We start from the raw sequence: 27,903 nt of genomic DNA, 5'->3' as shown, positions 1-27,903 counted from the left end.
TACCCCATCAGCCCGTATTACCCACAAGGAAACTGAGAAGGAACTTACCCAAGGCTAAAAGCTGGGTGGGACTTAAGTTTAGGGCTAGACTAAATCCAGAATGTCCAACCCTCAGTTGCTGAAAAACACTTTCAAATGTGCTTTCTGCTACCTCAAGGAAGTAGACGGCTTCAGGAAGTAAGATGATGAATCGGCCAGCAGCTTGTCTTTGCTTCTCTTCTTTCCTCACTCCCTCTCTCATCCTCTCCTTTCTTCTTTTTCTTGGCCCTCCTTCTTTTTTTTCTTTCTCTTCTTCTTGCCATTGCCAACTTAAAAAAAAGCAAAGAGAGAAATTCTCCAAAGAAAATGAAATGTATTTGAGAACAGGTGAGAATGGGCAATGACAATACACGGATCATAATAAACTATAGGCATATTCCAAGAGATTGAGGCAAGGAGAAATCTTAAAGATAAAAATAAGGAGGATTACATCAGACATTTTGAAGCAATAATCCTTTACTCCTATTATTAATATCAAGAGCAGTGTTGATCTGAGGTTGAACAGACTGTTGATGAGCAGATATCCTTGTACATTTTGCATAAGGTGGTGGCCTCTTGCAAAGTTGGTTTGTTAAAGTCTTTTGTGCTAGTTATTATCAGGCAATCCTGTGAATGAGAATGCTGTCTTCATCACCATCACCTCCAGATTCCTTTTTTTTTTTTTTTGAGAAGGTCAATACTAGTGGTTATATTTTGATTTTGACAAATTTCACATTTGTTTTACACCACTTTCTCTCCTTCATATACAGAGCATCACCCACACATTCTTGCATTGTGCTAGTTACTTAGGGAAAAAAAAAACAGATAAAATTCTTTCCTTAATGGTGGGGTCCATGGAGGGATAGACATCATTTCATTACACATTTGTAGTGTTAGAAATTGATATAGGAAGAAAAGAAATATGATCTTAAAAGTACATATATAGGCATCCTCTGCTAATGACATTCTCTCTTGGGCAAACTTTAGCCAGCCTTCTCCTAGACTCATCCTTGTACTTTCTTGTATAAGGCTGTGCCTTCCACCTTATGTTCTTCTAAAGCATATACTGATTTAGACCTACTGTACCTATAGTGAAAGCAAGTCTCAGAAAAGTTAAACTTTTTACCCCAAAGCTTACAACTTTCAAGTGGATTTTAACGAAGGTAGTGTTAACTGTCTTCAAGAATTCTTTCCAGGAGATGTTGTAGACTTGTAAATTTTAATTAGGCCTTTAATTTGAATTGAGCATTTTTCAGAAAAGGAGGAAGAAGAGAAAACCTTTTATGATTTGTAGAAGTTTTAGAACAAATAATATGGGAAGAGGTTACATTTATATAGAGATATTGCGTCACTTAGGAAGAATGACTTAGTGTTATTGCTTTGTGCATTTAATCTAATAGATTCAGAGTACATTTTAGAATATTTTTATAGTTTCTGTGGAGCATAATCTTATCATAAAATTTCTTTTCTGAGGTTTCTTACCTTTTCTTGAGGCTGCACTTGGTTGAAACATGGAAAGCAAACAACATATCAAACATATGATTCTAGTACTTTAATGGAAGGGACCAAGAAAGTTCACAAGAGAGGCATGTAGCAACAGGCCCACTCCTAATTCCAAGGAAAGAATATAAATGGAGTTGGGGGCAATGGTGTACATCTATAATCCCAAAGATTTAGGAGGCTTAAGCAGGAGTATAGCACGTTTAAAGACAGCTAGGTCAACTTAATGAGACCCTGTCTTTAAATAAGAAAAAGGACTGGGGACATAGATCACTGGTAAATCACCCTTGGGTTCTATTCCTAGTACCACCAAGAAAATAATAATAATAATAATAATAATAATAATAATAGAGACCTAAAAACCATTTGCTCAACTGTTTTAAATTGGTTCTTAATAACACCAGGCACTGTGGTGCATGCCTGTTATCCCAGTGGCTGGGGAGGCTAAGGCAGGAGGATCAAGGATTCAAAGCCAGTCTCAGCAAAAACAAGGCACCAAGCAACTCAGTGAGACCCTGTCTCTAAATAAAAAACAATAGGTCTGGGTATGTGACTCAGTGACCATGTGCTCCTGAGTCCAATCCCCAGTACCTCCCCCAAAAAACTGTTTCTTAAAATTTAAAAATCAAATGTATGATATGTCAAGGTCATTGTACTGTCATGTGTAACTAATTAAAACAAATTTTAAAACATACAAAAAAATTAAAAATCAAACACCAATTATAAGAATAGAAAATAAAGAATCCAAGTCAAAATGGCTTAAAGCTAAAAAATTTTAGTTAATTTACATCTTGTTAAATATTTTATTTAAACAAATATGTTTATAATTCAAATTTTCTTTCTGTGTTCATTTAATTATCAAAGGAAAGAATTGGTATCAATCTTTATACATGTTATATTTAGACATGCATGCATTTATAAATGTGGGAGTAATGGAATTTGTTCTATAATTTCACACTAATCGATGAGAACCCCTGGAATCACAAACTAGAACCACAGAGAGGCAAAAAATATTGGTCATTTTGATCCTGCTGGGAAAAGATACCTAGTTTATCAGGAATGAACACTGAATGAATGATTCATGCTCTCTGAAAAGAAGGAACGACAAATGCTTGAATCTATCTTTTCTGTTATCCAAACACTTTTGCCATTTAGACTTTCCCACACTCCTTAGTAGATGTTGGCAGGGGCTCAACACACAAAATCTCACAGCATTCATGCAAGGAAATCTTGTCTCATGGACATAAAGCAAATATGAAGTCACAGCAGAAGACCTTTAGAGTTATGGTGATGCTGGAGTAGTGCTGAGTGCCAGATCCCACACAGTAAAGGCATGGGCCCTCTAAAATATGGCCCCCTGCCCCAGACACATGTTACAGGTTCTATGGATGGTACTACGCCAATAAAGTTCGACAAAATAGTATCTAGTGAAAGATAAAATAAGAGGAAGCAATGGAACTTACAAGAGTGACAAAATACAGTTAAAAACAGACAGAAGTTACCCCTGATGGCAGTTGTAGAGGGAACAGAGATGAGTGGGGTAGAATGATTTCTGAGATGGCTTTTAGCCTTGGATCCCAGCCAATTTTGCAGAACACTGACATCCGTGGACTCTAACATGGACTTAATTTAAATTAATCCAAGGACCATTAGGGAATAAAAACATAAGTCAGTTTGCACTGTGGCATACTTAATACTTAAAATAGTACTTTGGCAGAGCATCAAGTACCAAGCTGTTAGTCAGCCTTTCCATCACTGTGTCAAATACCTGAGAAAAAAACAACTCAAAGAACAGAAGATTTATGGGTTCACAATTTCAGAGGTCTCAGTCTGTGGTCAGCCAACTCCATTGTTCTAGGCCTGAGGTGGGGTGGAACATCATAAAGAAGAGCGTGGTAGAAATATCTGATTTTGCATGAAAGTTTTGGCTATATTCTTGGATTTCTGGAATTCCTTGTAAATTTTTTAGAATAATCTTGTTAAATTGTTGTTAAATTTAAATTTTTAGAATAATCTTGTTAAATTGTTAAATTCAATACTAATACTTTTTGAGTTAAAAGAAGAAAAAAAAGGAAGAGGAGGAGGAGAAGGAGAAGAAAAAGAAGAATAAGAAATCTGCTCAGTTTCTAGAAGCCAGGAAGCAGAAAAAACAAGGAAAGGACAGGGTATAGGAAATACCCTTCTAGGACGTGCTCCCAAGAGACTTAGTTCCTCCAATAGGTTCCACCTCCTACGGTTTCCATCACCTTCTTAATAATCCATTCTAAAAAATTATTATTATTATTATTATTATTATTATTTTGTATCAGGGATTGAACTCAGGGGTGCCTAACCACTGAGACACATCCCCAGCCCATTTTGATTTTCAGACAGGCTCTCGCTAAGTTGCTTACAACCTCACTAAATTGCTGAGGCTGGCTTTGAACTTGGGATTTCCCACCTCAGGTTTTTGGGTGCCACCATGCCTGGTCCATTCAAATAATTAATCCATCAAATGGATTAATATGTTGATGAGGTTAGAGCCCTTGTGTTGGAATCATTTCCTGCCCCACATTTAAACCTTGATGCACTGGGGACCAAGCCTTCAACTCACGAGTCTTTGGGAGACATTTCATATTTAAACTCTAAACAAGCATTTGAAGATTCTGGTTCACTATCATTCCTCATCCCACATTGATTTCATGAAGACTTGAAGTGTCTTCAAGAGCGTCAGGTTTCCTCTGTTTTAACATCTCATAAAAGACAAAGCTCAATGGTTATACAGTTCATCACTATATTTTATTTTATACCTTTTCTTCTGATTTCCCATAAGTTTCCTTGGTCTTTCTAGAGTCTTTTCCTATTGCTTGTGTTCTTTTGTACAAGAGACAAAGAATTTCCCAAAATATTACATGCTAGTGGCTTTTTCATGGATAGGAAACTGGCATGGTATGAAGAACCAGGTGTTGGGATATATTCTATGACAAAAACTTAAGTCAACAAGAAGAATATGTGACTAAAGTGGTGAACATATCTGAGTTCAGATTAGACTCTCAGAAGTTATGAAATTTAGAGGGAAAAGTCTTCAACCTAAAATTTCATGGTTCTTATTCTGACTCTTGGTAGGTATGCAGTAACTGGGAAGGTCACTTAGCTTCATCATCTGTAAAGCAAATTAGATAATATTTTCCTGGTTATGCTCATAGGAATGTTGTGAAGATCAAAAGAAATACTGCACATAGAAAGGACTTTTATATAAAACATACTATACAGATATTTGACCCTGTTACATAGTTGCAAGTCATTTCTCTTCCCTGTGGGGCCTGGGAAGGAAGGTGATTTACATGCAGGCTGAACTGCCTGGTCCAGACTGGATACATAGTAACCGGCTGTGCTAAATTTTTAAATAAGTGTACAGGATATTATAGGCAATCTAATTCTAAAATTACAAAACACCCTTACAGTGTTAACTGGCATTAGTAACACATGTTACCAATGTGTGGTAACATGTATGTGCTCCAGAGCAGTTATGCATCCAACATACTAGTTTATTATGTTGTGACTGGCATTTTTTTTTTAAAATGAAGGAACACAGCAGAAATTTCACGATGCATCCCACATGGTAAGCATAAACACTGTTTTAGGTATGTGTGTATGTGTGTGTGTATGTGTGTGTGTGTGTGTGTGTGTGTGTGTGTGTGTGTGTGTGAATTTTGCTCTTGGATATTAGATAAAATGCGTTTTTTCTTTTAAAAAAGTTTTAAAAGAAAAAACTTTTAAAGGATAACTTTTAGAGGATAGTCAGGGAAATGTTCTGATTTCATCAAATCTAATTTGAACTGATAAATGGGAAATAATATGCCAATTACATTACATTCAAATCCTAGAATTTTTACTTGACACTTGTTAAAGAACTTTTTTAAATGCAGATGGATTTTTATCACAAAGGAACTCTTAAGCTTATTTAGAAATAGATTTTTGTCCTGACTTTTGTGCAAGTAGAAGAAGAAACATTATTCAGTGAAATAAAGTATTGCTTCAACTTTTTCACTTTTAGAATCTAGCTCTTGTGAAAATTTTTCAGACCAGAGTTTTAGGCATTCATTTCACTTCCTTCCCCCACCCCCAAAACTGTCCTCTGTGCCAACGAGAGCATTTAATTTATAATATAGCAAGAGACCTCTCATATTATTTCTAAGACTTTCTTCCAAGCCATTGACATCTACCCTGCAGATTCAAGCACAGGTAATCACATCTATGTCAGGACAACCACCACCTTTAGCCTGCGAGTAGTGAGGTTTATTGAAGAGACGAGAGAGAGAGAGAGAGAGAGAGAGAGAGAGAGAGAGAGAGAGAGAGAGAGAGAGAGAGAGAGAGAGAGAGAGAGAGATGCCAGGGAATGGATTTTTATTGGAGATCAAAAAATTCTGGGGAAAATCCCATCCAATGAAGATTAAGGAGGGCAACGTTCCAAGGTCAGGAGTGACGATTGGGTCTTTGGGGTAGTAGCCAGACACGCCTCCACACGGACAAGCCTAGGGACCTGAGAAGGGTGGGGAAAGCTCTGGACACAAGATGTGCCTAAGCGCTTCTTGCCCTGCCAGGGAGGTAACTCAAATCACGTGTGAGGATGGCCTCCCACAATATCCCAATTTTCAGGGGCATTAAATGTGGAGAAATTCAAATCTTAGAATGGATGAGATATAGTAGCAATTAAGAAATGACTCTAGTCAGACTTGAGTTGAAAAACCAGCCCCACCTTTCAAAGTGTGTTGATATTGAGAAAATCCCTTAACCTCAGACCTCCTACTTTTCTCATCCATGAAATGACCATCATAACAATTTATTCTTAGCATTGTTATGAGGATTAAATGCTTTTTTTTCCCCCCCAGGTAAAATATTTAGCAGATACCTGGCAGGAAGTGTGTACACAATGGATGGAATTATCCCCTATTTGCTATTCTGCAATGGTTTCATTTAATAATGATCTTGAACATGTTTCTGTATCAGTATATATAGATTTAGTTTATCCCTTTTAATAGTTGTCTTTTAACCGTAGGATTTTTTTTCCTGTTCTTTAAAAAACCAGTTTCTTGAATTTTCTTATTTTTTCTCAATATAGCAAAAAAGTAAAGGGTTAAATTCTATGGGAAGGGTTTCAAGTGACAACAGACTCCACCTTGTTTCTTCCCATTTCATCCATTCTTGCTTCAATGCCATTCTCCAGAAGTCATCTTCCACCCCAAAAATGGAAGTTAGCCAATATCTTTGAAGCATCCCCTCCATGCCAGGTACCCTCTCTTTTCCTTTCCTTCCTCCTTGGGGTAACTACTATTCTGAATTCTGTGGCTATTGTTTCTCAATTTTCAATGCTGCCACATATGCATGTGCCATGACCAATAAGCTGTTTAATTTCACATATATTTTTAACATTTATTTTTTAGTTGTAGTTGGATGCAATATCTTTATTTTATTTATTTTTATGTGTTGCTGAGGATCGAACCCAGGGCCTCACACATGCTAGGCGAATGCTCTACTGCTGAGCCACAACCCCAGTCCCTAATTTTGCATATTTTACATAGTCATGCCCTATATTATTTTTTTACTTGCTTTTATGACTCAATCTTGTGTTTTTGAGATGATTTAAAAATTGATAGCTATAGCTGTAGTCTCTTAGTATTCATTGCTGGATAATTGTCCATTAAATGAAATACCACAATTTATCCAGTCATCTCTAAATGTACTTTTTAAATTCCCTCACTTTTTTTTTCTATTTAAGTTCCTTTCTTTATGGACCATGTACTCCCATATGGATCCTTATTGTAAGGATTATATATTTTTTCATTGATCTGATTCTAGAACTAATTTTTTCACTCAATCATTCAGCCAGTATCTTTCATGGAATCTCTTTTATAAAAACTTGTTTCTCCCTGCTCTAGATCAACACTGAATGCTAATTTAAAAGAATATATATTATAAGATAAATGTCCTTTAAATTTTTTTTTGGAAAACATTATTTCTTAAAATAGCAACAATGGTGAAACAATTAATGTGATTTTCAATATTCCTAACTTACTCTTGTTAACATAAATATATATATTTAAAAGTATAAACATACTCAAGTTACATTCCTGAAAGTCACAGAAGAATACTGTATCAAGTGGATGTATATGAGCAATGAGGAAAGGTGCTATTTAGAAGATAGATAACTATTTCTTATGGCTATTGCTTTTGACCTTAGAACCAGCAGAATCAGTTCAGATTAGTCTACTCAGATTTATTATTGAAAATTACTACTGCAAAATGTATTGCTCAGTTGGTAGAGTACTTGCCTTGCATGTACAAGGCCCTGGGTTCAATCCCCAGCATAAACAAATAAATAAATAAATAAAATACAGTACTGTGCCATTTCAACTGTTGCTCACAGTGATGTACATCAGATGTTCACATTATGTGTGTACCTGCAGAGGATTTGGAAATGATCTACTATAACACATAGCAGTACTATAGTATAGGCATTGCCTGAAATAGTGTACTTTCTTTTCAATTTGTTTCTTTGAGGAATTATTATTTTACTTTATTGATGAATTAGCTCTTTCAAAAAATTATAACAAAACATTCTACTACTAATTAACTAGGGAACAGAAAATTCCAAATAAAATTCTAACATAACACCATGATATGAAATTTTTAGTTTGTCTAATTAAAGATTTGCCAGCTAGGTTTAAATTTATAAGATTATTTGCATGAAGTCATTAACATGTTAAAAGTCCTCCTAAAAGATTCCTTAGAAAACTTGGAATGGAGCCACCATTTGACCCAGCTATCCCACTGCTCGGTCTATACCCAAAGGACTTAAAAACAGCATACTAGGGCTGGGGATGTGGCTCAAGTGGTAGCACACTCGCCTGGCATGCATGCAGCCCGGGTTTGATCCTCAGCACCACGTACCAACAAAGATGTTGTGTCCCCGAGAACTGAAAGAATAAATATTAAAAAAAAAAAATCTCTCCTCTCTCACTCTCTCTTTAAAAAAAAAAAAAACAGCATACTACAGTGACATAGCCACTTCAATGTTTATAGCAGCTGAATTCACAATAGCTAAACTGTGGAAGCAACCTAGATGCCCTTCAATAGATGAATGGATAAAGAAACTGTGGTATATATGCACAATGGAATATTACTTAGCATTAAAGGAAAATAAAATTATGGCATTTGCAGGTAAATGAATGGAGTTGGAGAATATCATATGAAGTGAAATAAGTCAATCCCCAAAACCAGGGCTGAAGTTTTCTCTGATAAGTGAATGATAATCCATAATGGGCGGGGGCATGGGATGAGTGGAGGAACTTTGAATGGGGCAAAGGGGGGGGCAAGGGGGTAGGAAAGATGGTGGCTGAGATGGACATTATTACCCTAGACACATGTATGAGTGTATGAATGGTGTGACCTTACTTCATGTACAACAAGAGAAGTGAAAAATTCTGCTCCATTTGTGTACAATGAATTGAAGAGCTTTCTACTGTCACATAAAACTGATTAGAACTAATAAAAAAAAAGTGCTCCTAAAAATTTTATTTCTTTAAATAGAGTAAAGCAAGGCCCATATTTTAAATTTAGTTTTATTTTTGCCTATTTAATTAAACAGAAATACGTAGTAATGATATTATTTATTTAACACTTATTCTATGCCATGTAATATTTAAATGCTTTCTATATATTAACTAATTTAATCGTTCTTTGAACTCTATAAAAGGCATCAAGTTTTTACCATCCCATTTTACACGAGGAAACTGAAAAATACAGGTTAGTGACTTGCCTGCTTCCACAGGGATAATAAGGAGCAATGGGTTGAACTGTGTCCACCCACAACTTCATACATACTGTAATGTCCTAATCCCCGGAACCTCTGAATGTGGCCTTATTTGGAAATAGGGTTGTAGCAGATGTAATTAGTTAAATTAGGATGAGGCCATACTGGAGTGTGACCCTAACTCAGTATGACTGAGGTCCTGATTAAAAAAGAAAAAAATTGATGGACATGAGCACAGAGGATTCCTTGTAAAGGTGAAGAAAGAGACTGGCTGAGGCTTTTGTACCTAGGGACACCAAAGATTGCCTCCAAACACCAGAAGCTGGGAGAAGCATAGAGCAAATACTCCTTAACAGTCCTCAGAAGGAAGCTACCTGGGTGACACTTTCATCTTGGACTTCTAGCCTCTAGAGATGTGAGACATGTTTCTGCTGGTTAAGCCATGCTGGTACTTTGTTACTCTAACCCTAGTAAACTAACACAGGGGGAGAACCAGGTCAAAACAGGCAGGGAGCTCCAAGACTGCAAGCTTATCATCTCATTCTCTGCCCCTCCCATAACAGAGCCAAGCAAAATTAAACAGACATCCCCTTCCAGACCAGTCCAGGAGTTATCAGCTTTTAAAACTAGGCAGGCGGCTGAACCTGGAGTTTCTGCTGAATCATCACCCAGCACTTAGTGGAGCCAAGAAGCCTCAACACCCAGCTCAGCGTTTTCCAAGAGCTGAGTAGTTCTCCCTTCGGCTAAACATGGCTCCTGAGCTTCTGGTGTCGGGGAGAAGAGAAAAAATGAAGATACCCAGAAAGTCAGATTTGCCATGCTGGGCCACCTGGCAGAGCCTCATTTTAATCCTACTCATTATTTTTCTAGCCTGGACCTGAAAAACTTCTGTTATTTCATCTACTATTGCCCCAGACACAAGGTGGATGGAGTGGTTCTGATGACTCTGCACTGCTCAGCAGGGTTTGCCTGACTGTCCTTCATATTAAGTTTTGTCGTATGGGTCCTAGGAGATCTGGTGGGTTCTTGGACTGGAAGGCTGGTGGACTTTGTTAGTGTTCATTGAAATCTGTAAACCTTTGTGACCGAGATCACAAAGATAGGGGACAGACAGATGAGAATAATAGGAACATGAAGTTAAGGGAATAATTCTATAAAATGGACTCTGTGCTGACCCCCACATGCTTTCTTTTCCAAAAAAGCAAATTTACCTGCAGCCCTGCCTGGTTTAAATGGACAAGCTATGTCACATTGCTCAACAAACTACCTGTTATCTGCAGGAGAAATGCAGGCCTGAAATAATGTTGATAATAGTAACCCAAATTACCCTGAAAGGCAAGACTTTTGTGACTCTTTTCACAGATTAAATCCTGAAACTCAGGGAGATAAGGATAATTCCTCCTAACCATAAAATCTGTAAGAATTTATGGTTAAGGCCTGTGCGGTGGCGCATGCCCATAATCCCAGAGGCTTGGGAGGGGGAGGCAGGACAAAGACAAAGACAAAGACAGCCTAAGCAACTCAGTGAGGAGCTAAGCAACTCAGTGAGACCCTGTCTCTAATAAAATACAAAATAGGGCTGGGGATGTGGCTAGGTGGTCAAGTGCCCCTGAGTTCAATCCCTGGTACCAAAAAAAAAAAAAAAAAAAAAGAATTTATGGTTAAGAATCCAATTAAAACTAGGCAGACAAGCAAATCATTGAATAGTATTTTTTTTTCTTACATGTATCATAGTACCCCAGAAACCATCTTTCCTGATCTCTAAATTAAAGGGGCTGTTTGAGTTCATCCTCTGGCCAGACCATTTTTTCCGTAGACCCAGAAGGCTAAATCCACTCAGTTGGCTTCTGATCTTCTGAACTCTGATCTTGTGCTGTAGTAAGGGTTTCGAAATACAAATATTTGATTTTTGGAAGCAGCACCACTCTTGGGAGGTTGATAATATCCACATTTGCACTCTTTCAGGTTAAAAAGTGTCCTGTGGGTGAGAGTAGGGGCAGTGTCCCTCCCAGTTGTCACCTCATGCTAGTACTGGCAGAAAAAGGAAAAGTCTATCCAAGCGGCTGGGAGACCTCCAACAAGCCATGGGCGTCTGGAGAACAGGAGCCTTTGGAGAGAGCTCTCTGAAATAATGAACGTGTACCTGCCACCGGTGCTTGAGTGTAGGAAGCCTTTGAACCAAGGTGTGTGTGTGTGGGGGGGGGGGGGCTGCGATGCGGGCGAGGGCCCCCAGGGCGAGAACCAGTCCCAAGACCATGCCCCTTGAAAACCTCCTGGGAGCGCCTTCCTGGTCTGGGATCAGGATGGTCTGGGAGGTAGGGAGGTCAGGGGCAGGGTCAAGGTCATAGGTACAAGGTGGACAGGAGACGTCTTTTGGTCTGAGCATTTTGATCTCCTTTTGTGCATTCCCGGTGGCAGAAGATCTTGGCCTGTAGGAGACTGACCCGACAACCCCCTCCGGTGTTTTAAGGGATATCTCTTAAAACCAGGAGGCTGGATGCGGGCGCATTCTGCTGTTTGACTGCATTGCCCCTCTAGCCGCTCGGCCTGTATCGCCGCGGCTTTCTTCTTAGTGAGGCTGGGAAACGGACTGCGCACGTCGGTCGCCCGCACCTATTCGGCTCGCTGCGCGCGTGCGTTCTCTCCAGAGTGCAGGCTGCGCGGGGTTGGGGGACACAGTCGGGGCGGAGTTGGCGGCAGCCGGGGGCAGGCACTTTTGAGCTGGGAGGGAGGAGCGACCTATTTCCTGAATCGCCTGCAAACCCCAGAGCCGAGGCGTGGGGAATTCGGCCGGCGCTGCGCCACGATGTCGGGGGGATCAGCCAAGAGCCTGGCAAAGGGTGAGGCCTGCTCGCCGCCAGGAGCGGGTGATCTCGGTGCCCCCCGGCCGCGTGTTGGGTGAGGCTACTCCGGGAGCCGAGTCGTGCGGATGGGGAACGGCCCGGGCTGTGGCGCGGGGTTCTTTCCGTGGCGTCTGGGGGGGACCGCGGGAGGCTGAAGGTCGCTGATGCCGGGACCCTAACGCCTCTGCTTCTTCCCGGTAGGAAGCGCGCCCCCGGGGCCTGTCCCGGAAGGCTTGATCCGCCTCTACAGCATGAGGTTCTGTCCGTTTGCCCAGAGGACGCGGTTGGTCCTGAAGGCCAAAGGAATCGAGTAAGAAGGGAGGCACCAGGCACTCCCGGATCCTGCAGGGAGGCGACTTCGGCGGGCGTCAGGGCTGGGAATTTTGGAGAGTGCATTTGGAGATCTTTTTGTGTTTTACGACAATCTATTGTCAGTCTTTTGTGGGGAATATGGCAAATTACAGACCCTTTCTTCAAGGGGGAAAATGGCACAGACTCCCCTAGTTTAGGACAGCTCATTCCATATTAACCAACATTTTATAAAGAATTGGAGAAGCCAGAGGTGCAGTAAAGTTAGTGATTTGCCGAAGATCTCTCTTGGATAAGATCAGTGGCGATCATTGGCAGCAGTTGTTTAGCTCTGGTAGGTCCCAGGTTCCTGGTTCCGTGTTTTCTGCTTTCACGCCCTAGTGACTGTTCATTCTTGTCTGGTTATTACTCATTGGTGCTCTTATGGAGCCTTCGGGAACAGTAATTTGCCCTAGTACAGGTTTGACCCTCCTTGGAAGAGCGCTGAGTTAAATGTCCTGGGTACACCCGGGTAGATTGTGTTGTTACTTAGTAAACATAAAAGAAAGTGCCTGGGGCTGGGGTAGTAGCTCAGTGATAAAGCGCTTGCCTAGCATGTGTGAACCCCTGGGTTCGATCCTTAGCACCACATATAAATAAGTAAGATAAAGTTCCATTGACAACTAAAAGTATATATATGAAGTGTCTGTGTCTAAAAATTCCGTCTTTTGCATAGCCTCATTATTTAAACTATCAGTTGTTGACTGATGGGTTATTCATAAAGGTCAGGTCACTTGGTTTTTCTGATGCCTGGTATCCATTGGAACAACTTCCCTTCCAGTGACCTGGGGAATCTTTTGAACCTTTATTAGATATCAGTGGTGTAGAAGGCTCTGTGGAAATTTAAAACAATGTTCTTAAAGGAGTTTTTCTTCTACGGGCTCTGAGTTTGTAATTTTAATCATAAATATAAGGGGAAAATTGGTTAAGCAGACAGTTCTCCTGAAAAGAAATGTAAGATGCTTTTGAAAGAAAAATTATTTTTGGATTAGCTACTACTTCCCTAAGACTTGCATTTCATTTGGATAAAATTATGATTTTGAGAACATAAAATGTTCATTATTTAGTAATGCTAATCTAAAACACTGTAATCTTTGCTGTAATCTTTCATTCCAAGAAAGATTAAAACTGGATTAAAAAAACATTTCTTATACTTATGTGATGGATAATCCAGGAGTAGAACATAAATGGATTCAGGGGATCAAAGTCATGAGTTATGTGACTCCCTCTGGAACCTTAGGTTGAAAACATCTGTCTTACTGAGACAGTTTTCTAAGGAAAAATGAAATTATTTTACCATAATAGTGGGGAGGGAGGCTCTAGTGGGGGAGGTAATACCTTTCAGGTAGTGCATACAGTAGAGATCTACTATGTTCATGGATCAGTTTTAACTTTGAACCCCAGGAAACTTTTACTGGTGAAGTACTAGATTTTTACCACATGATGTAACTATTCAATTAATGGTTTTCCCTAAAAGGTATATCTTCCAACTTTGGGAGTAGGGGTACAGGTACATTGCTGGCTCAAAATGCCAGGCTACCAAAATGCACGTGTATTCTGAGAGACTTCTTAATGGCAAAAGCCCAGGATCTACCTTTTGTTTTCATAATATAAATTTTCAAAAAATGTTGATTATTCTTTGGCAGGGGTTCCTGTTTTTCCTCATAATTGGCTGGAATGTGAATGCATTCAGTATTGTGTCAGCACATGAGCCTTTTAATACACACACACACACACACACACACACACACACACACAAGTTCAAATTGATTATTCGTGTGTTTCTACAGAGGTTTACTTATTTAAATTCTCACACCAAATACTGTTCTAGCTACTGCTATGCATGGAGAAACAGGAAACAAAGATGTTGGTATCTATTACTTTTGAGTAATTCTTCTATTTGACACTAATCCAGCTTTGACAATTATATAAACCTAGTTTTAACAATTACATGACATTTGCCCTTCTTTTATTTCTTCTGTAATCTCTCAAGCAAGATACATGGTAGTTCTAATTTCAATCTGAAAACAGCCTGGACTTCACCTATTTTCTTCCTTTTTTGATTTAACTTGTACGCTTTAAAACTAGTTACATTTTAAAAAGCACAACAACTCATGGCGATTTAACTTGAAAGTTTATTTTGTGAGTGAATTTTTTAAGATCCCTTAATACCCTTGGGGGGAAAAAAAGCAAGTTGGTTTTTTTTTTTTTTTTTTTTTTTTTTTTTGGTTGTTGTTGTGTTAAATTCAGAGTAATTGAATCAAAGTGAAAGAAACTGAATTTTATCATGTTAATTCTCATATGGTGTGTAGTGGATACAATTCAATTAGATGCCGATTTCTTTGAGATCAATATCAGGATCTCAAAGAAATATTAGCACTCTTACACAATTGGTCTAATGCCAATATCTACTCATAGATAAATGGATCAAGAAAATGTGGTAAGTACATACTGTTCCACCTTTAAAAAGGAAATTCTGCAATATGTGACAACATAGATGGACCTTGAGAACCTTATGCTAAGTAATAATAAATCACACAGATAAATACTACATGATTCCACTCATAGGAAGTGGAATAGTCAAAACAATTGACTAATTAAAATAGTCATATTACTTTTATTTTTAATTTTTATTTATTTGTTTAGGTATTAGGGATTGAACTTAGGTGCTTTACCATAGACTTACATTCCTAGCCCTCTCTAAATTTTTTTGAGACTGGCCCACACTAAGTAGCCAAGGCTGGCTCAAACTTGTGATCCTACTGCCTTTGCCTCCCAAATAGCTGGGATTATAAGTGTGTGCCACCACAGCCAGCTAAAATATTCAAATTCTTAAAACAAACAAACAACAACAACAAAAAAACTGGTATGGAGAAAATCAAGGCAGAAATAACACCTAAAATTGGGGTCTGAACTAAGTAGATGGGGGGACTTAAAAATTTATACAGAAATACAGAAAATGGTTCAGTCTCTTCATAGTCTTGTATCTTTCAGGCATGAAATCATCAATATCAACCTGAGAAATAAGCCTGAGTGGTACTTCAAGAAGAATCCCCTGGGTTTAGTGCCAGTTCTGGAAAACAGTCAGGGTCAGTTGATCTCTGAATCTACCATCACTTGTGAGTACCTGGATGAAGCATATCCCGGGAAGAAGCTGTTGCCGGATGATCCTTATGAAAAAGCTTGCCAAAAGATGGTCTTTGAGTTATTTTCTAAGGTGGGTATACAAGGAATTTCAGTTTCTATTTGAAAATGCTTTGTTTTTTAAGTAAATCAACACTGTCATTTATGATGGTTCAGTGATTTGGGAGTGGAAGACAATAGAGCAATATGCTCTTGTCAGCTTGATATGTCCCATAAGTCCTTCCATGATCTGGTTCCCTCTTACCTCTCCAAAGTGTTCCCTTTTCACTCTTCTGACATTTTGTTTTCCAGTCATTCTGCACTTTTCCCCATACTTGCAACCTTCTCTTTCTCAGCTCTTGATGGACAAGGATCTTTCAGTCTCACCTGGCCTGGTTATTCCCCAGGCATCTTTCACATATCTGCCTGGGTATTGCTACCTTCCAGATGTCTATCTGGGCTGGTCAGTGCTCTATTCTGTGTCCCAGATATGCTCACTTCCCTGTTGTGACACTTGGCCCTTGTAGTTACCCACCATTTGCCCATGTATTGCACTGGCAATGTGAGCTCTGTGAGTGTGGAGGCTGTGTTTTGATCACTCTTGGTCCACTGCTTGGCTACTTGTACATTGTGTGACTCTGAGCAAGTTACTTGTTACTTTGCCTCTTAAGTTCATCATTTTTAATTATTTATTTAGTTCATTTTCAAATAAGTATAATAATTGTTCCCATCTCATGAGGTAAAAATCAATTAATATGAAACACCTAGAGCAGAGTCTGTCTCATGGGACCTACTCAGTGTTAGCTCTTGTTACAGCCATAGCATCCAGCAGTGAGCATCAACTCTGTGTTGGCCCTAACTCTCAGCTGACTGAATAAATGGAATCCCTTAAGAAATGTTTACATCATAATTAGCATCAACGTGGATTTGTTAACAATTAGTATCAGCAAAGAAAAACCAGTGGATGTTTATGTAGATACCCAGAATAGCAATGTCCTACTACATCCCTTTAAACATTATTACCTTGGTAACATGGTTAGTATATAAAGGAATGCTTTGCCTCTAAAGAAAGAATGTGTTTTAAAAATACTTAAAATATGAGAGATTTATAGGGAGATCTTGCAAAGGTATAGGGAAGATATTGCAAAGGTATAGGGAAGGAGGAGAGAATCATGTGGCTTCCCAGGATAAGAGTCAAAGAAAAGCAGAGTGACTGCTGTTAAAGTTGGTGGAAAGGGAATGTGACTTTTACAAGAAATGTTGGGGTGTTTAAAAATTGGTACCAAAATTCATTGTACCATCCAAAAAGAAAATGAGCATGAAAAGTAAAGCTGGAGATTCCCACCATTATTTCCCTGTTCACTTTCAAAAAAAAAGATGGCTTATGATCCTGCTCTCCTGGCCACAGCTCATTAGTCCAGAAATAAATCCCAATCCCACCTTGCCATACCTTGCTAGTCATCTTCTCTCCTGGAAATTTAGAAATTAGACACAGAAACTAATTTAGTAAAGGTGTTAAGGAAAAAAAACCAGTGGATGTGTGTGTGTGTGTGTGTGTCAGTATAAATCAGTATAAAATAGATAAAGGAGATTTGAAAAATCAAAGCCACAGAAGTTCATCTTTAGGGGAAGCAAAAATGGAAGAGCATTGAGTGGAAACTGATATACGGAAAACAAGAAGAGACAAAAGGTAAGGCAAGTGAAGATGGAAATGCAGACAGAACCAGCAAGTCAGGTAGAGATGGAAATGCAGACAACTGTTGCCTGCAAACCTTCAGTTCCAAAAGGGCAAGCTGTACTGACATTGATGGGATTTCATGAGATTCTAATGTTTTTACAAGTGCCTGTTTATTAAAATTGGATTAAGTGTGCTTCTCTGAATGAGATCTTAAAGACCAAATATTAAAATACAGAAATAATGAGCATGAAAAGTAAAATTGGAGATTCAGTGCTTCCACTACAAGCATTGAAGCATCTGACACTACACCTGTCATGTCTTTAGGTAATCCCATTTGTACCACCTCTTTATGTAGAAAGGTAGAACTCAGAAAAATCCTTTTCCCCAGTTCCCTCTACCACTGGGGCCATTGCCTGTGACCTAAGTTCTTCCTATCACACACGTTAGCATTCAATTCAGACATGATATGAAGCTTGGTGAGGGTTGCTGTTGCTGCTGGTGGCAGAGCTTCCAGCTCTCAGGTGCAGTGGAGGTTACAAGATTAAATTCCAGAACAATAATGGCTCGGAGGGCTAGTGGCACTAGTGATAACCTCAGAATCCATTTACTGGCAGCAGCATGAGCTGTAACATTAATGCTCAGCTGGCACTGGCAGCAGTGGGCACCTCCCATTAGGCCAGTTCTCAGATTTTGGAATGTTCTTAGATCCAGGTCTGTTTATTCGGCCTCCCAACAATCTTTTTTTTTTTTTTAATTTTATTTTTTTTATTAGTTGTTCAAAACATTACATAGCTCTTAACATATCATATTTCATACATTTGATTCAATTGGGTTATGAACTCCCATTTTTACCCTGTATACAGATTGCAGAATCACATCGGTTACACATCCACGTTTTTACCTACTGCCATACTAGTGTTATGTTGTATTCTGCTGCCTTTCCTATCCTCTACTATCTCCCCTCCCCTCCTTGCCTCCCAACAATCCTATGAGCAATTCATAAAATCCTAACCAACATATTATCTTAGTCTACAAAACTGATTCTAAGATCATTCTGTGGCCTTTGTTAATGTAGGGACTTGGTGCACCTGAGACATTTTTGGAATATCACACTATGAGAATTTTATTGTTTTTTTTGTTTTGTACTGGGGATTGAAGCCAGGGGCACTTTACCAATGAGCTCCATCCTCAGCCCTTTTGATTTTTTTATTTAGAGACAGGTTCTCACTAAGTTCCTTAGGGCCTAAATTAATCATGTTTTTATGTAGGAGTGCTAAGGTAGTGAGCCTCAAACTGATTCACTAAGAAATCATTCTCTGCCTAGGTACCATCTTTGATGGCAAACTTTATTAAAGGGCAAAATAAAGAAAACTGGTCTGGCCTAAAAGAAGAATTGAAGAAAGAATTCAGCAAGCTAGAGGAGGTAATCATTTCTCATAGCTTTGATCATGATACAAGATACTCTATATCTACCTCCTTTTCCTTTTACTCTTTTTTTCATACTTCCATTTCCCAAGTCACTTTATGGCAATTAGGAAGAATTCAAAATAAAGAAATTAATTTTAAAGTTGATTGCTGTAAGATGTTCTGCTTATAATATAAACCCAAATACCCAAAAGCACTGTCAAAGGTTTGTTTATAAAATACTTTGTTAAATTGTCATTAAGATGTCAAAGAAAAGAGAAAAATATTATACACATCTCCACAATTTGTCACCTGTTTCCATTTTTACATTCTTGTTTCCAGTCTTTGTCTATATTTTTAAAAAATGTGATCAGAGCATGGATGTCATTGTGTTTTCTCCCCACTTGGTATTATATAATAAAACTTTTCTCACTGCAAAAAGATTGCCATGAACCACACAAACACTTGAGGAAGCTCAGATGTGTTTTGTCTTTTTTGGAGAGGCTGTAATATAGGCTTGAGACAGAGCCTTCCTTTAGCCTTCAGATATTCCATTCATACACTGCCTTAAGTTTTACTGAGAGAATTCACACTTGCTGTCATTTATGGGAATGAGTACCGAAGTTTACTGTGAGTTTTTTCTGAAACTTTTTTCATGGAGTTTCAATTTGCTAATTTTAAAAAAAATAATGAGTGTTTAATTTTTTTGGCATCTGTTACATCTACTGAAATGTTCACAGAATTCTCCCCTTTTATCTGGTGACTGTGATGCTACTGATAGATTTTTCTGGTGTCTAACCAAACTAGCATAACTGAGATAAAACATTCTTGTTCTCAATGGATTTTCCTGTGTATTGTAGTTCATAAAGTTAATATAATCATTAATAAAGTTTTGTACATGTGTTCCTAACTGAACTGACCCATAATCTATTCTCACAGTATCTTCAATTGTTTTGTTGTCTTTTTTCTTGTACTGGGTATTGAAGCCAGAGGGGTGCTTTCTCACTGGGGGTACATCTCCAGCCCTTTTTATTTGTTTGAGACAGAGTCTGTACTGGACTAGTACATGCCATCTTACCTCGGCCTTCTGAAGAGCTGGGATTACAGGCTGATCTAACCTCTTAAAATGGGTTGGGTAATGTTCCCTATTTTTTCTAATCTGGCTGTTTCTGTAAAACATTTGAGCCTAGTATCCTTTTTTTTGCAGAAGTAGATTTTTCATTACCAGTTAAATTTTCTTAATGGTAATTGATGGGGGCAGGGGTTATATTTCTTCCTGAATAATTTTATATTCTTCTATTGGACAGTGTAAAAGCTGCAAAGATGCAGAACATAATTCTTTAGATGATTACATTTTAGTAGTATTTACTGAGATGAATAGTTGGGTAGATATAATCAATCAAAAATGCATAATGTTACATGGGCCCTAAGAAAAATTCTGGAGTTTATTTATAAAGGGAAACATTTCTTGGTGCTTGTTTAGTTAGCCAGACAAGAGTCTCAATTTTCCCCTTTGGCAAAACCCTAATGTCAATTCACTTTCTTAAATTTCAGAAACATCCTGTTTGTGCTTGGTTTTCAAGTAATTGTCATCTGTTTTACAGTCTTTTTCCTGTATATTTCCATATGTTTAATCCAGTCTATTTCTGGTATATTGAAGACATTTCTTAATTAAAAAACTGCAACCAGAGAAGCACCCAAAGCATATGAGTACTACATGATGGATTTTCTCAAAGTGAACACAATCATGGTAGCAGACCCATATCAAGAACCAGAATATTAGTTTGGGTTCTTTTTGTGCTTTATACAAATGGAATGATATAATACACACTCTTTTGGATTTAATGTCTTTCATTCAATATTAAGTTTACGTTGTGTAGTTCTTTCCTGTTCTTTGGTACAGTGTTCTACAGTTTAACTACACCACAACTTATCTAATGTAATCCCAATTAACATTTTCACATTTGAATTATTAAAGAATTTTGATTGACTTATGTTACATTTCCAAGTAGAACTGCCAGGTTACAGAGTATGCAAGCTGCTAAAACCTGGTTATACCAATTTACACTCCTACCAGCAGTGGTTCCATCTTGTTCATTTTAGCCATTCTGACTGATACATAGTGCAATTTTTTTTTTTTTTAAAGAGAGAGAGGTAGAGAGAGAGAGAATTTTAATATTTATTTTTTAGTTATCGGTGGGCACAACATCTTTCTTTGTATGTGGTGCTGAGGATTGAACCCGGGCCGCACGTATTCCGGGCGAGCGCGATACTGCTTGAGCCACATCCCCAGCCCCAGTGCAATTGCTTTTTAGTTTTAATTTCATTTCCATGACAACTAATGTAGTTGAGCCCCTTTCAAATGATTATTGGCCATCTGGACATCCTCTTGCTCATTTTCTAATGAATTTTTGCCATTTTTCTTACTGACTCCCAGCTATTTCTACATTCTGCATGTAAGTCCTGCATTTTACAGGGATCTTATGCTTTGTGACCTGTTTTTCTCCATTTTTCAGATTATTTTGTTCATCGTTTCATTTTTTTTTTTTTTAGAGAGAATTTTTTAATATTTATTTTTTAGTTCTCGGTGGACACAACATCTTTGTTGGTATGTGGTGCTGAGGATCGAACCCGAGCCGCACGCATGCCAGGCGAGCACGCTACCGCTTGAGCCACATCCCCAGCCCCTCATCGTTTCATTTTATGCCAATCCAATGGACTCTAAAGCTGTTTAAACTTTTGATCAGACAAAAACCCAACTTGGATATGTCAAAATAAGAGATGTTGCTCTCATATGCTTTTCTTAATTTGCCTTCATTGTTTCTGATGATGATTCTTACTAGATGCACAAATTACCAGTACTCTTTATGTTTTTAATGTTCAGGTTCTGACTAATAAGAAGACAACCTTCTTTGGTGGCAATTCTGTGTCTATGATTGATTATCTCATCTGGCCCTGGTTTGAACGGCTGGAAGCAGTGGAGCTAAATGAGTAAGACCTTCAAATATTATGTCCATGATTTAGGATAGCTGAAATAGTACACATTGTACTTTTTTCTGAACAAATAAAAGTTAAAAAAAATAAAGTTAAAATATTTAATACAACTGGTATGCATGAAAACAGACAAGAGGGTCCCATGCTATCTAAAACAAGTCATATACTTACATTTACTACTCCTTGGAGGGTGGGAAATTTCTGTGACATGGAATAAAAATGCTTCATAATTTACTTCTTCCCTCTGAATTAAAAATCCATAGGATGTACATTTTTATAAGGATGTTTTGCAGGATTCTATGACCAGGGTTAACCTCCCAATTACCAATAAGATTTCCACGCTATTTTCTAAAATGTTTTGAGTTTTGTCAGCCAGCCACCCTGACATTCTCCCACTTCTTAGAGACTACAGCTGTTTAGGATTGCTTTTTAGTCACAATCTGGTGATAGAATAATTAAAATTTAACATTCTTGTTTGTCTTCCAAATTCTCTCTTAAAAAGCTATCAGTCTCTCAGTTTGGACAAGTGCTTATGCAAACTGAGCAAGTCACTTTACTCTCAGATTCCTGTTCTATAAAACAAAGAGCTCTGTGATACCTTTAAAATCTAATAGTCTGTGATTACATGCACTTTAAGGAAATGTTTTTAATCTTTAAAAAGGTTAGAGGAAAACAAAATTAAACTGCAGACAAGGATAATGATCTTTAGAAGATTTTGTGATGCCAATCTAGTTTACCTAGCTCACACCTTTTTCTGTCTTCCTTCCACAGGTGTGTAGCCCACACTCCAAAACTTAAGCTCTGGATAGCAGCCATGAAGAAAGATCCCACAGTATCAGCCCTCCTCCATGATGTGAAGACTCATCAAGGATTCTTAGGCCTCTACTTACAGAACAGCCTGGAGGCCTTTGACTATGGGCTCTAAAGTGGGCAAAAATCAGCACTGAAGTTATGTCTAATATTTTACTTCACCTATGTGTATAATAACATGCTTTCATTTTATCAAGTGCACTCCATTGCCTCATTTGACTAATTTGACATATGATCTAACTAAGGAGTCTCCTCAAGGCCCTCCTAGAGAAATGTAAATGCATTTTCTATCTCAAAATACTCAAATGACTTTGGGGGTTCTATCATTATCTGTGCTGAAAATCCCAAAACTAACATCTCTGGTGAGATCTGGACTTTATAATCTAGATTTCTATGTCCTCATAGGAAATTACCAACGAGACAACCTACTGTCATCTCAAGAGATGCCCTGTCAAGTTTCCTGTCTTTTGGTTTCTGAGTTGAGAAATCTCCCTCATTCTTTCCTTTCCATCATCCATTTAATCTCACTCTCTCCACATCACCTTATAACTGAATGGCCTGTTTGGTCTCCCAGCCTCCAATCTCCTTCAACTCCATTCTTCCAAATCCCCATACTGGACACACAGTAGGTGTTAAATAGTGGGAAGACCACATTGATCAGTGTATAAGGCTGTATAAATAATAGGTAATGTCCCCACTGAGAAATATTAATGACATCTTCCATAGTTTCCAGAGTCCTGTAGATTTCTATTTTTATCACCACTTCACCGCCAGGAGAAGGCAAATCAGAGAGCCTCATTTTGTTCTAAACTAGTCCCGAGGGTAAATGAGGCCTTAAGACGCTGGCAGAAGGATCTGGAGAACACATCCAGGACACTGTTCTTACCATCACAATCAAGGGGCTGCCTTCCTGCCCCAAAGTCTGGTTTCCTGTACTTAGGCTCAGATTTGCTGGGGAGGAAAATGTCCGAATGATTAGGTCTGTTAAGAGTGCCTAAGAATCACCCACGACTCAGCGCTGCATTTCCGATTTAATGGGTCCAGGGTGGGTCGCGAGTTCTAAATTGGGAATCAGTTCCCCGCCCCATGACGATGTGGGGGCCGCACCCTGCGAGGCACCTGAGAACCGGTTGACTTCACAAACGGCCTCTGACTCCTGCCCTCAGCCGCTCCAACGCTCCAGCCGCCGGCGTATCCATCTCTGCCGCCGTCGCCAGCCCGCCCCGCCAGGCGCGGCGGCTCCCGGCGAGTTTTCAAACAAAGTGTAGCCGGGTCCTGTGGGGCCACGACCAACCACTACCCGGTTTCACCTTAGGCCAGCCATAGTGATTAGGCCCTCCACTTCGGTATCAGAGCTGTAACGCAGCCTCCCATTGGCTCTACTCAGCACTGTTCGGCAGGCATTTCCAAAAGCTCTGAGGATTGGCTAAAGCTCTGGACCCTGCGGCCAGTTGGCGGGTAGGATCACGTGAGAAGGGGCGTGTCCCACGTGGGCCCCGCCTCCCTCTGCGCCGTCACCCCTCCCCATCCATTTCCGGCGGTCTGGCGCCTTGAGGTTCCGTGAGGGCGTGTCTCCTCTCACCTCTCCCGGGAGGGTTGGTGTGGCCTTAGTTGTGTTGGAAGACCAGAGGGGTCTGAGGTCATTTCTGAACTTTAAGATATTCATGAATTTTAGGGCCCAGAATAGCATCGCGAACTTTTTAAAAATTTTGCATTTTAACACTTTTAGTTAAAGCCCAATTATTTAACCTTTACCAGTGTTTCATCAGAGAATTTAACGTAAAACAAAAACAACAAAACAAAAATACAAGGGTTATAATCCAAGAATAAAGAACAGGCCTTTAAATCAAATATTTTTAAGTCAGGTTAATTTGTTCTTATTTTTCTCATTTGGCTGGAGACGGGCGAAGACCCCAGATCACTAGGTACTCAGATCCGAAATGGAGCATCTCTAGTTGCGCTACACTGCATGATTAGGGTACACGCAGGCAGGGGAATTTAATTTCTTGGACCATCCTGTCATTTTGAAGACTGAAAGTCTTTCCTGCTACATGAAAACGATAATAAAAATAATAGCTAATGTTAAATTCTTACTAGGTGACAGGTGCGTGCTAAGTATTAAATGCTCTCATCCCGTGTCTGATTAGAATACCAGTGCATAGAAAGTTTTTATAATTTGCCCAAGGTCACCCAGCTATTAAATGCTGAAGAGGAGATTCAAATTCAGTCAGTACTCTTTAGAGTCAGTACTACTGTTGTTAATGCAACAGATTACATATGTTCTGCCCCCAGACTCTATTTATTCAACAACTTAGCATTTGGAGGTCGAGTCAGGAGATGATAGCACAGTCAGCCCTCCTTATCCACGAGCCCCACATCTGCAGAATCAACCAACCTTGGATAGAAAATATTTGGGGGGGGGGAAGACCTCAATCTGTACTGAATATGATGGACTTTTTATAATTATTTCCAAAGCAATTCAGTAGAACGACTATTTACATATCATTTGCATTGTATTAGGTATTATAACTAAAAAATGATTTAATTTATATAGGAGGATATGCAAGATTATGTGAAAATAATATTTCATTTTATTATTTAAGAATCTTGAACAGCTGTGGATTAGGGTATCCAAGAGAGTCCTTGGCCAAATCTTTGTGAATATGTAGGGATGACTATATCACTTTTTTTGCCACATCATTATTATGCCTGAAATTTAATAGGAGATATTGATATTTCTTTTCCAAACTCAATGTGTTTTGTTTGATTTTTACAAATATTTCACTTGCTCATGTTAGAATCTTGAATTTTGCTTTAGCTTATTTGAATGTTATATGTTAAGTTTTTTTCTTTGGTACCTCAAGTTGTAAAGAGACATAGGTATAGGAAAACATATTTAAACACTTAAAAGAAAAGTCTCCTTTGACTATACTTTCCCAAGTGGGAAGATGACGTTCTTCCTCTAATAATTTTAGTGATCTTATTGAATATGTCCCCAAACAAATTCATTAAAGCACAGAATTCCCTATGACCCTCAATTCTTGGAAACAAGTGATGACTATAGATATATTTGAGGGCAGAACCTGTTTTCCAATTTATCTTGCTCTATGAGCTCCATGAACAATAACTGAATACCCAGTATTATAATCTTACATGTGAAGAGCACTTCTGAAATATTTTTTAAAAATTTCTTTAATAGCATCGGGAACTTTTTTAAAATTTTGCATTTTAACACTTTTAGTTAAAGCCCAATTATTTAACCTTCACCAATGTTTCATCAGAGATGGACACAGAACCTTTATTTTATTTATGTTTATGTAATGCTGAGAATCGAACCCAGTGCCTCACATGCTAGGTGAGCACTATACCACTGAGCCACAACTCCAACCCCTCTTCTGAAATATTAAAAAGGAAAATCCTCTAGTTTCTTCTCTCAGTGGTGAGCATGACAAAATTTTTTTGAAAAATTGTAAAATACGAACTCTACTTTTTCTCAAGTAAACTCATGTAAACAATTAAAGAAATTATTTTTGTGGTGGCATTCTTTTCCTAAAAGACTAAGTCATTAATCAGCCATGATTAAAGATCCCTACATTTTCAAAACAGATTTAGTTATATTTGAAGTGGCTGGAAATCGATTTGGAGCAGGTTTAAGATGGCCTCATTACAGTTTGTCTCATGCTTGAATGGATTGGTATAATAGAAGTATAAACATGAAATAATATAGAAGGAAAGTTTGCAAAGAGGATTCCAAAGAGGTATCTACTGGATCTTTAAAAAAGAAGTAAGCTTAAAGGTCATAATTAAAATCTTTCTAGGGAAACGATAGTGTTCAGTGGTAAGATCAAAAACCACATTACTGAAATGTAGCCTGCAGCATTTAACCTACTCAATTGCCATTAAACTGGTAACTGGTGAAACAAATATTGTGAGTTGAATTTTAATTCTAATATGCTTAGCAAAACTGAATAACAGTATATCTCATCTATAGGGATACAAAGCTGGAATGTACTATACTATTGAAAATGTGTTCCTCGTCACTAGTATTTAATTAATTTTGAGGTGCACTGAGCCCTTACTATATTGATGATGCCTGTATGATCGCAGTTCACACTCACAATGAACCCATCTAGTAGGCATTTTTAATGTTCTCACTGTACAGGGGAGGGTCAGAGAACTTCCATAGCTGGCGTGAATGCCAAAACCAGGTCTCACAGTCTGCCTTTCTGGCTCCAGGTTTAGAGAACTCTAACAGTATTGCTTCCTATCTGAAGAAGAAGAACATTTCCCATCCTTCTCTTTACTCACCTACCTACACCAAGTAGACCTAACTTCCCACACATAGGTACACTTTTAATAAGCAACATTTTCTAAATGTTCTTCTAAAGGATTTTATTTCTTTTAAAGAGGGAACGAAGAGGAAGAACTTGGAACTCATCTCTGACGTAGAACATTTTAATTTACAAATTAATCAATTATTTTCTCCATTGCTAATCCAATCATTGTGCTACAGACCACAGATGTCCAAGTTAAGGCCATTGAGCTAGATCATTTTAAAATATTAAAATACAAATGATAACTTATGACTTGAAATTCATCAATAGTGAACAACTAATGTACATATACAAGGACCTTTAATGATAATTTGTCAGTATGTATTCATGAATTGTAACAAATGTACCACTTTGGTTGGGATGTTGGCCGTCTGGGAAGCTTGCATGTGTGGGGTAGGGGATATATGGAAATCTTTATAGCCCCTCTGCTTTGCTGTGAACCTAAAACTTCTCTGAAAATAAATGCTATTAAAATATGTATGAAATTGAAATTCAGTGTCCATAAAGTTGCATTGGAAAACAGCCATCCTCATTCATTTATATATCATTTATGGCTGTTTTTACCCTACAAGAGTAAAGTAGTTGAGAACAGAAGGACCCAAAAGCCTAAAATATTTATCTGGGGAAGAATGTTTTCTAGCCATTCAGTCCATCATATCTAGAATATATTAAGCTACTAGTTGAGAGTGTTGTTTTAATCCTTCCATTTCTACTTAATAGTTATGAAGCTTTTGTCAAGTTTTTAACTTTGTTAGCATCAGTTTTTTCATCTTTTAAAATGAACTAATACTTTTAGGACCATTTAAGGGTTAAGTGGATTAATACACATAAAGCACCAAATGCATGTTACCAATAATTTATTTTTATTTTGAGGTTCCACTTTCCTCCTAGGGCCTTCCATTGGAAAATGTTGTTTATTAAAAGTATACTTGTATGTGGGAAGTAAGGTCTAACTTGATGTAGGTAGGTGAGTAAAGAGAGGGATGGGAAATGTTCTTCTTCTTCTGGGTATACTTCTTTTATCTATTTGAAATATGCAAGGGACACATTTGTCTTACT

At 38.3% G+C, this 27,903-nt stretch overlaps 1 protein-coding gene across 2 annotated transcripts; it reads left to right on the top strand.

Moving 5' to 3' along the window:
* The first annotated feature begins 11,340 nt into the window (after positions 1-11,340).
* On the top strand, positions 11,341-22,711 carry Gsto1 (glutathione S-transferase omega 1). Of its 2 annotated transcripts, none has more exons than XM_078053129.1 (6): positions 11,341-11,493; positions 12,355-12,463; positions 15,496-15,718; positions 18,627-18,725; positions 21,591-21,697; positions 22,472-22,711. In XM_078053129.1, the coding sequence occupies exons 1-6, from the start codon at positions 11,442-11,444 to the stop codon at positions 22,623-22,625; spliced, it is 744 nt and encodes a 247-aa protein (XP_077909255.1). In that variant the 5' UTR covers positions 11,341-11,441; the 3' UTR covers positions 22,626-22,711. The 2 variants fall into 2 exon arrangements, with proteins under 2 accessions (XP_077909255.1, XP_005333641.2); XM_005333584.5 differs by lacking the exon at positions 11,341-11,493 and adding an exon at positions 11,975-12,150.
* Positions 22,712-27,903: the final 5,192 nt, after the last annotated feature.

The sequence above is a fragment of the Ictidomys tridecemlineatus genome, chromosome 1 (assembly GCF_052094955.1).
Source record: "Ictidomys tridecemlineatus isolate mIctTri1 chromosome 1, mIctTri1.hap1, whole genome shotgun sequence".
NCBI lineage: Eukaryota > Metazoa > Chordata > Mammalia > Rodentia > Sciuridae > Ictidomys > Ictidomys tridecemlineatus.
The sequence above is the reverse complement of the archived record's forward strand: the minus strand, read 5'-3'. Positions and strand labels throughout refer to the sequence as shown.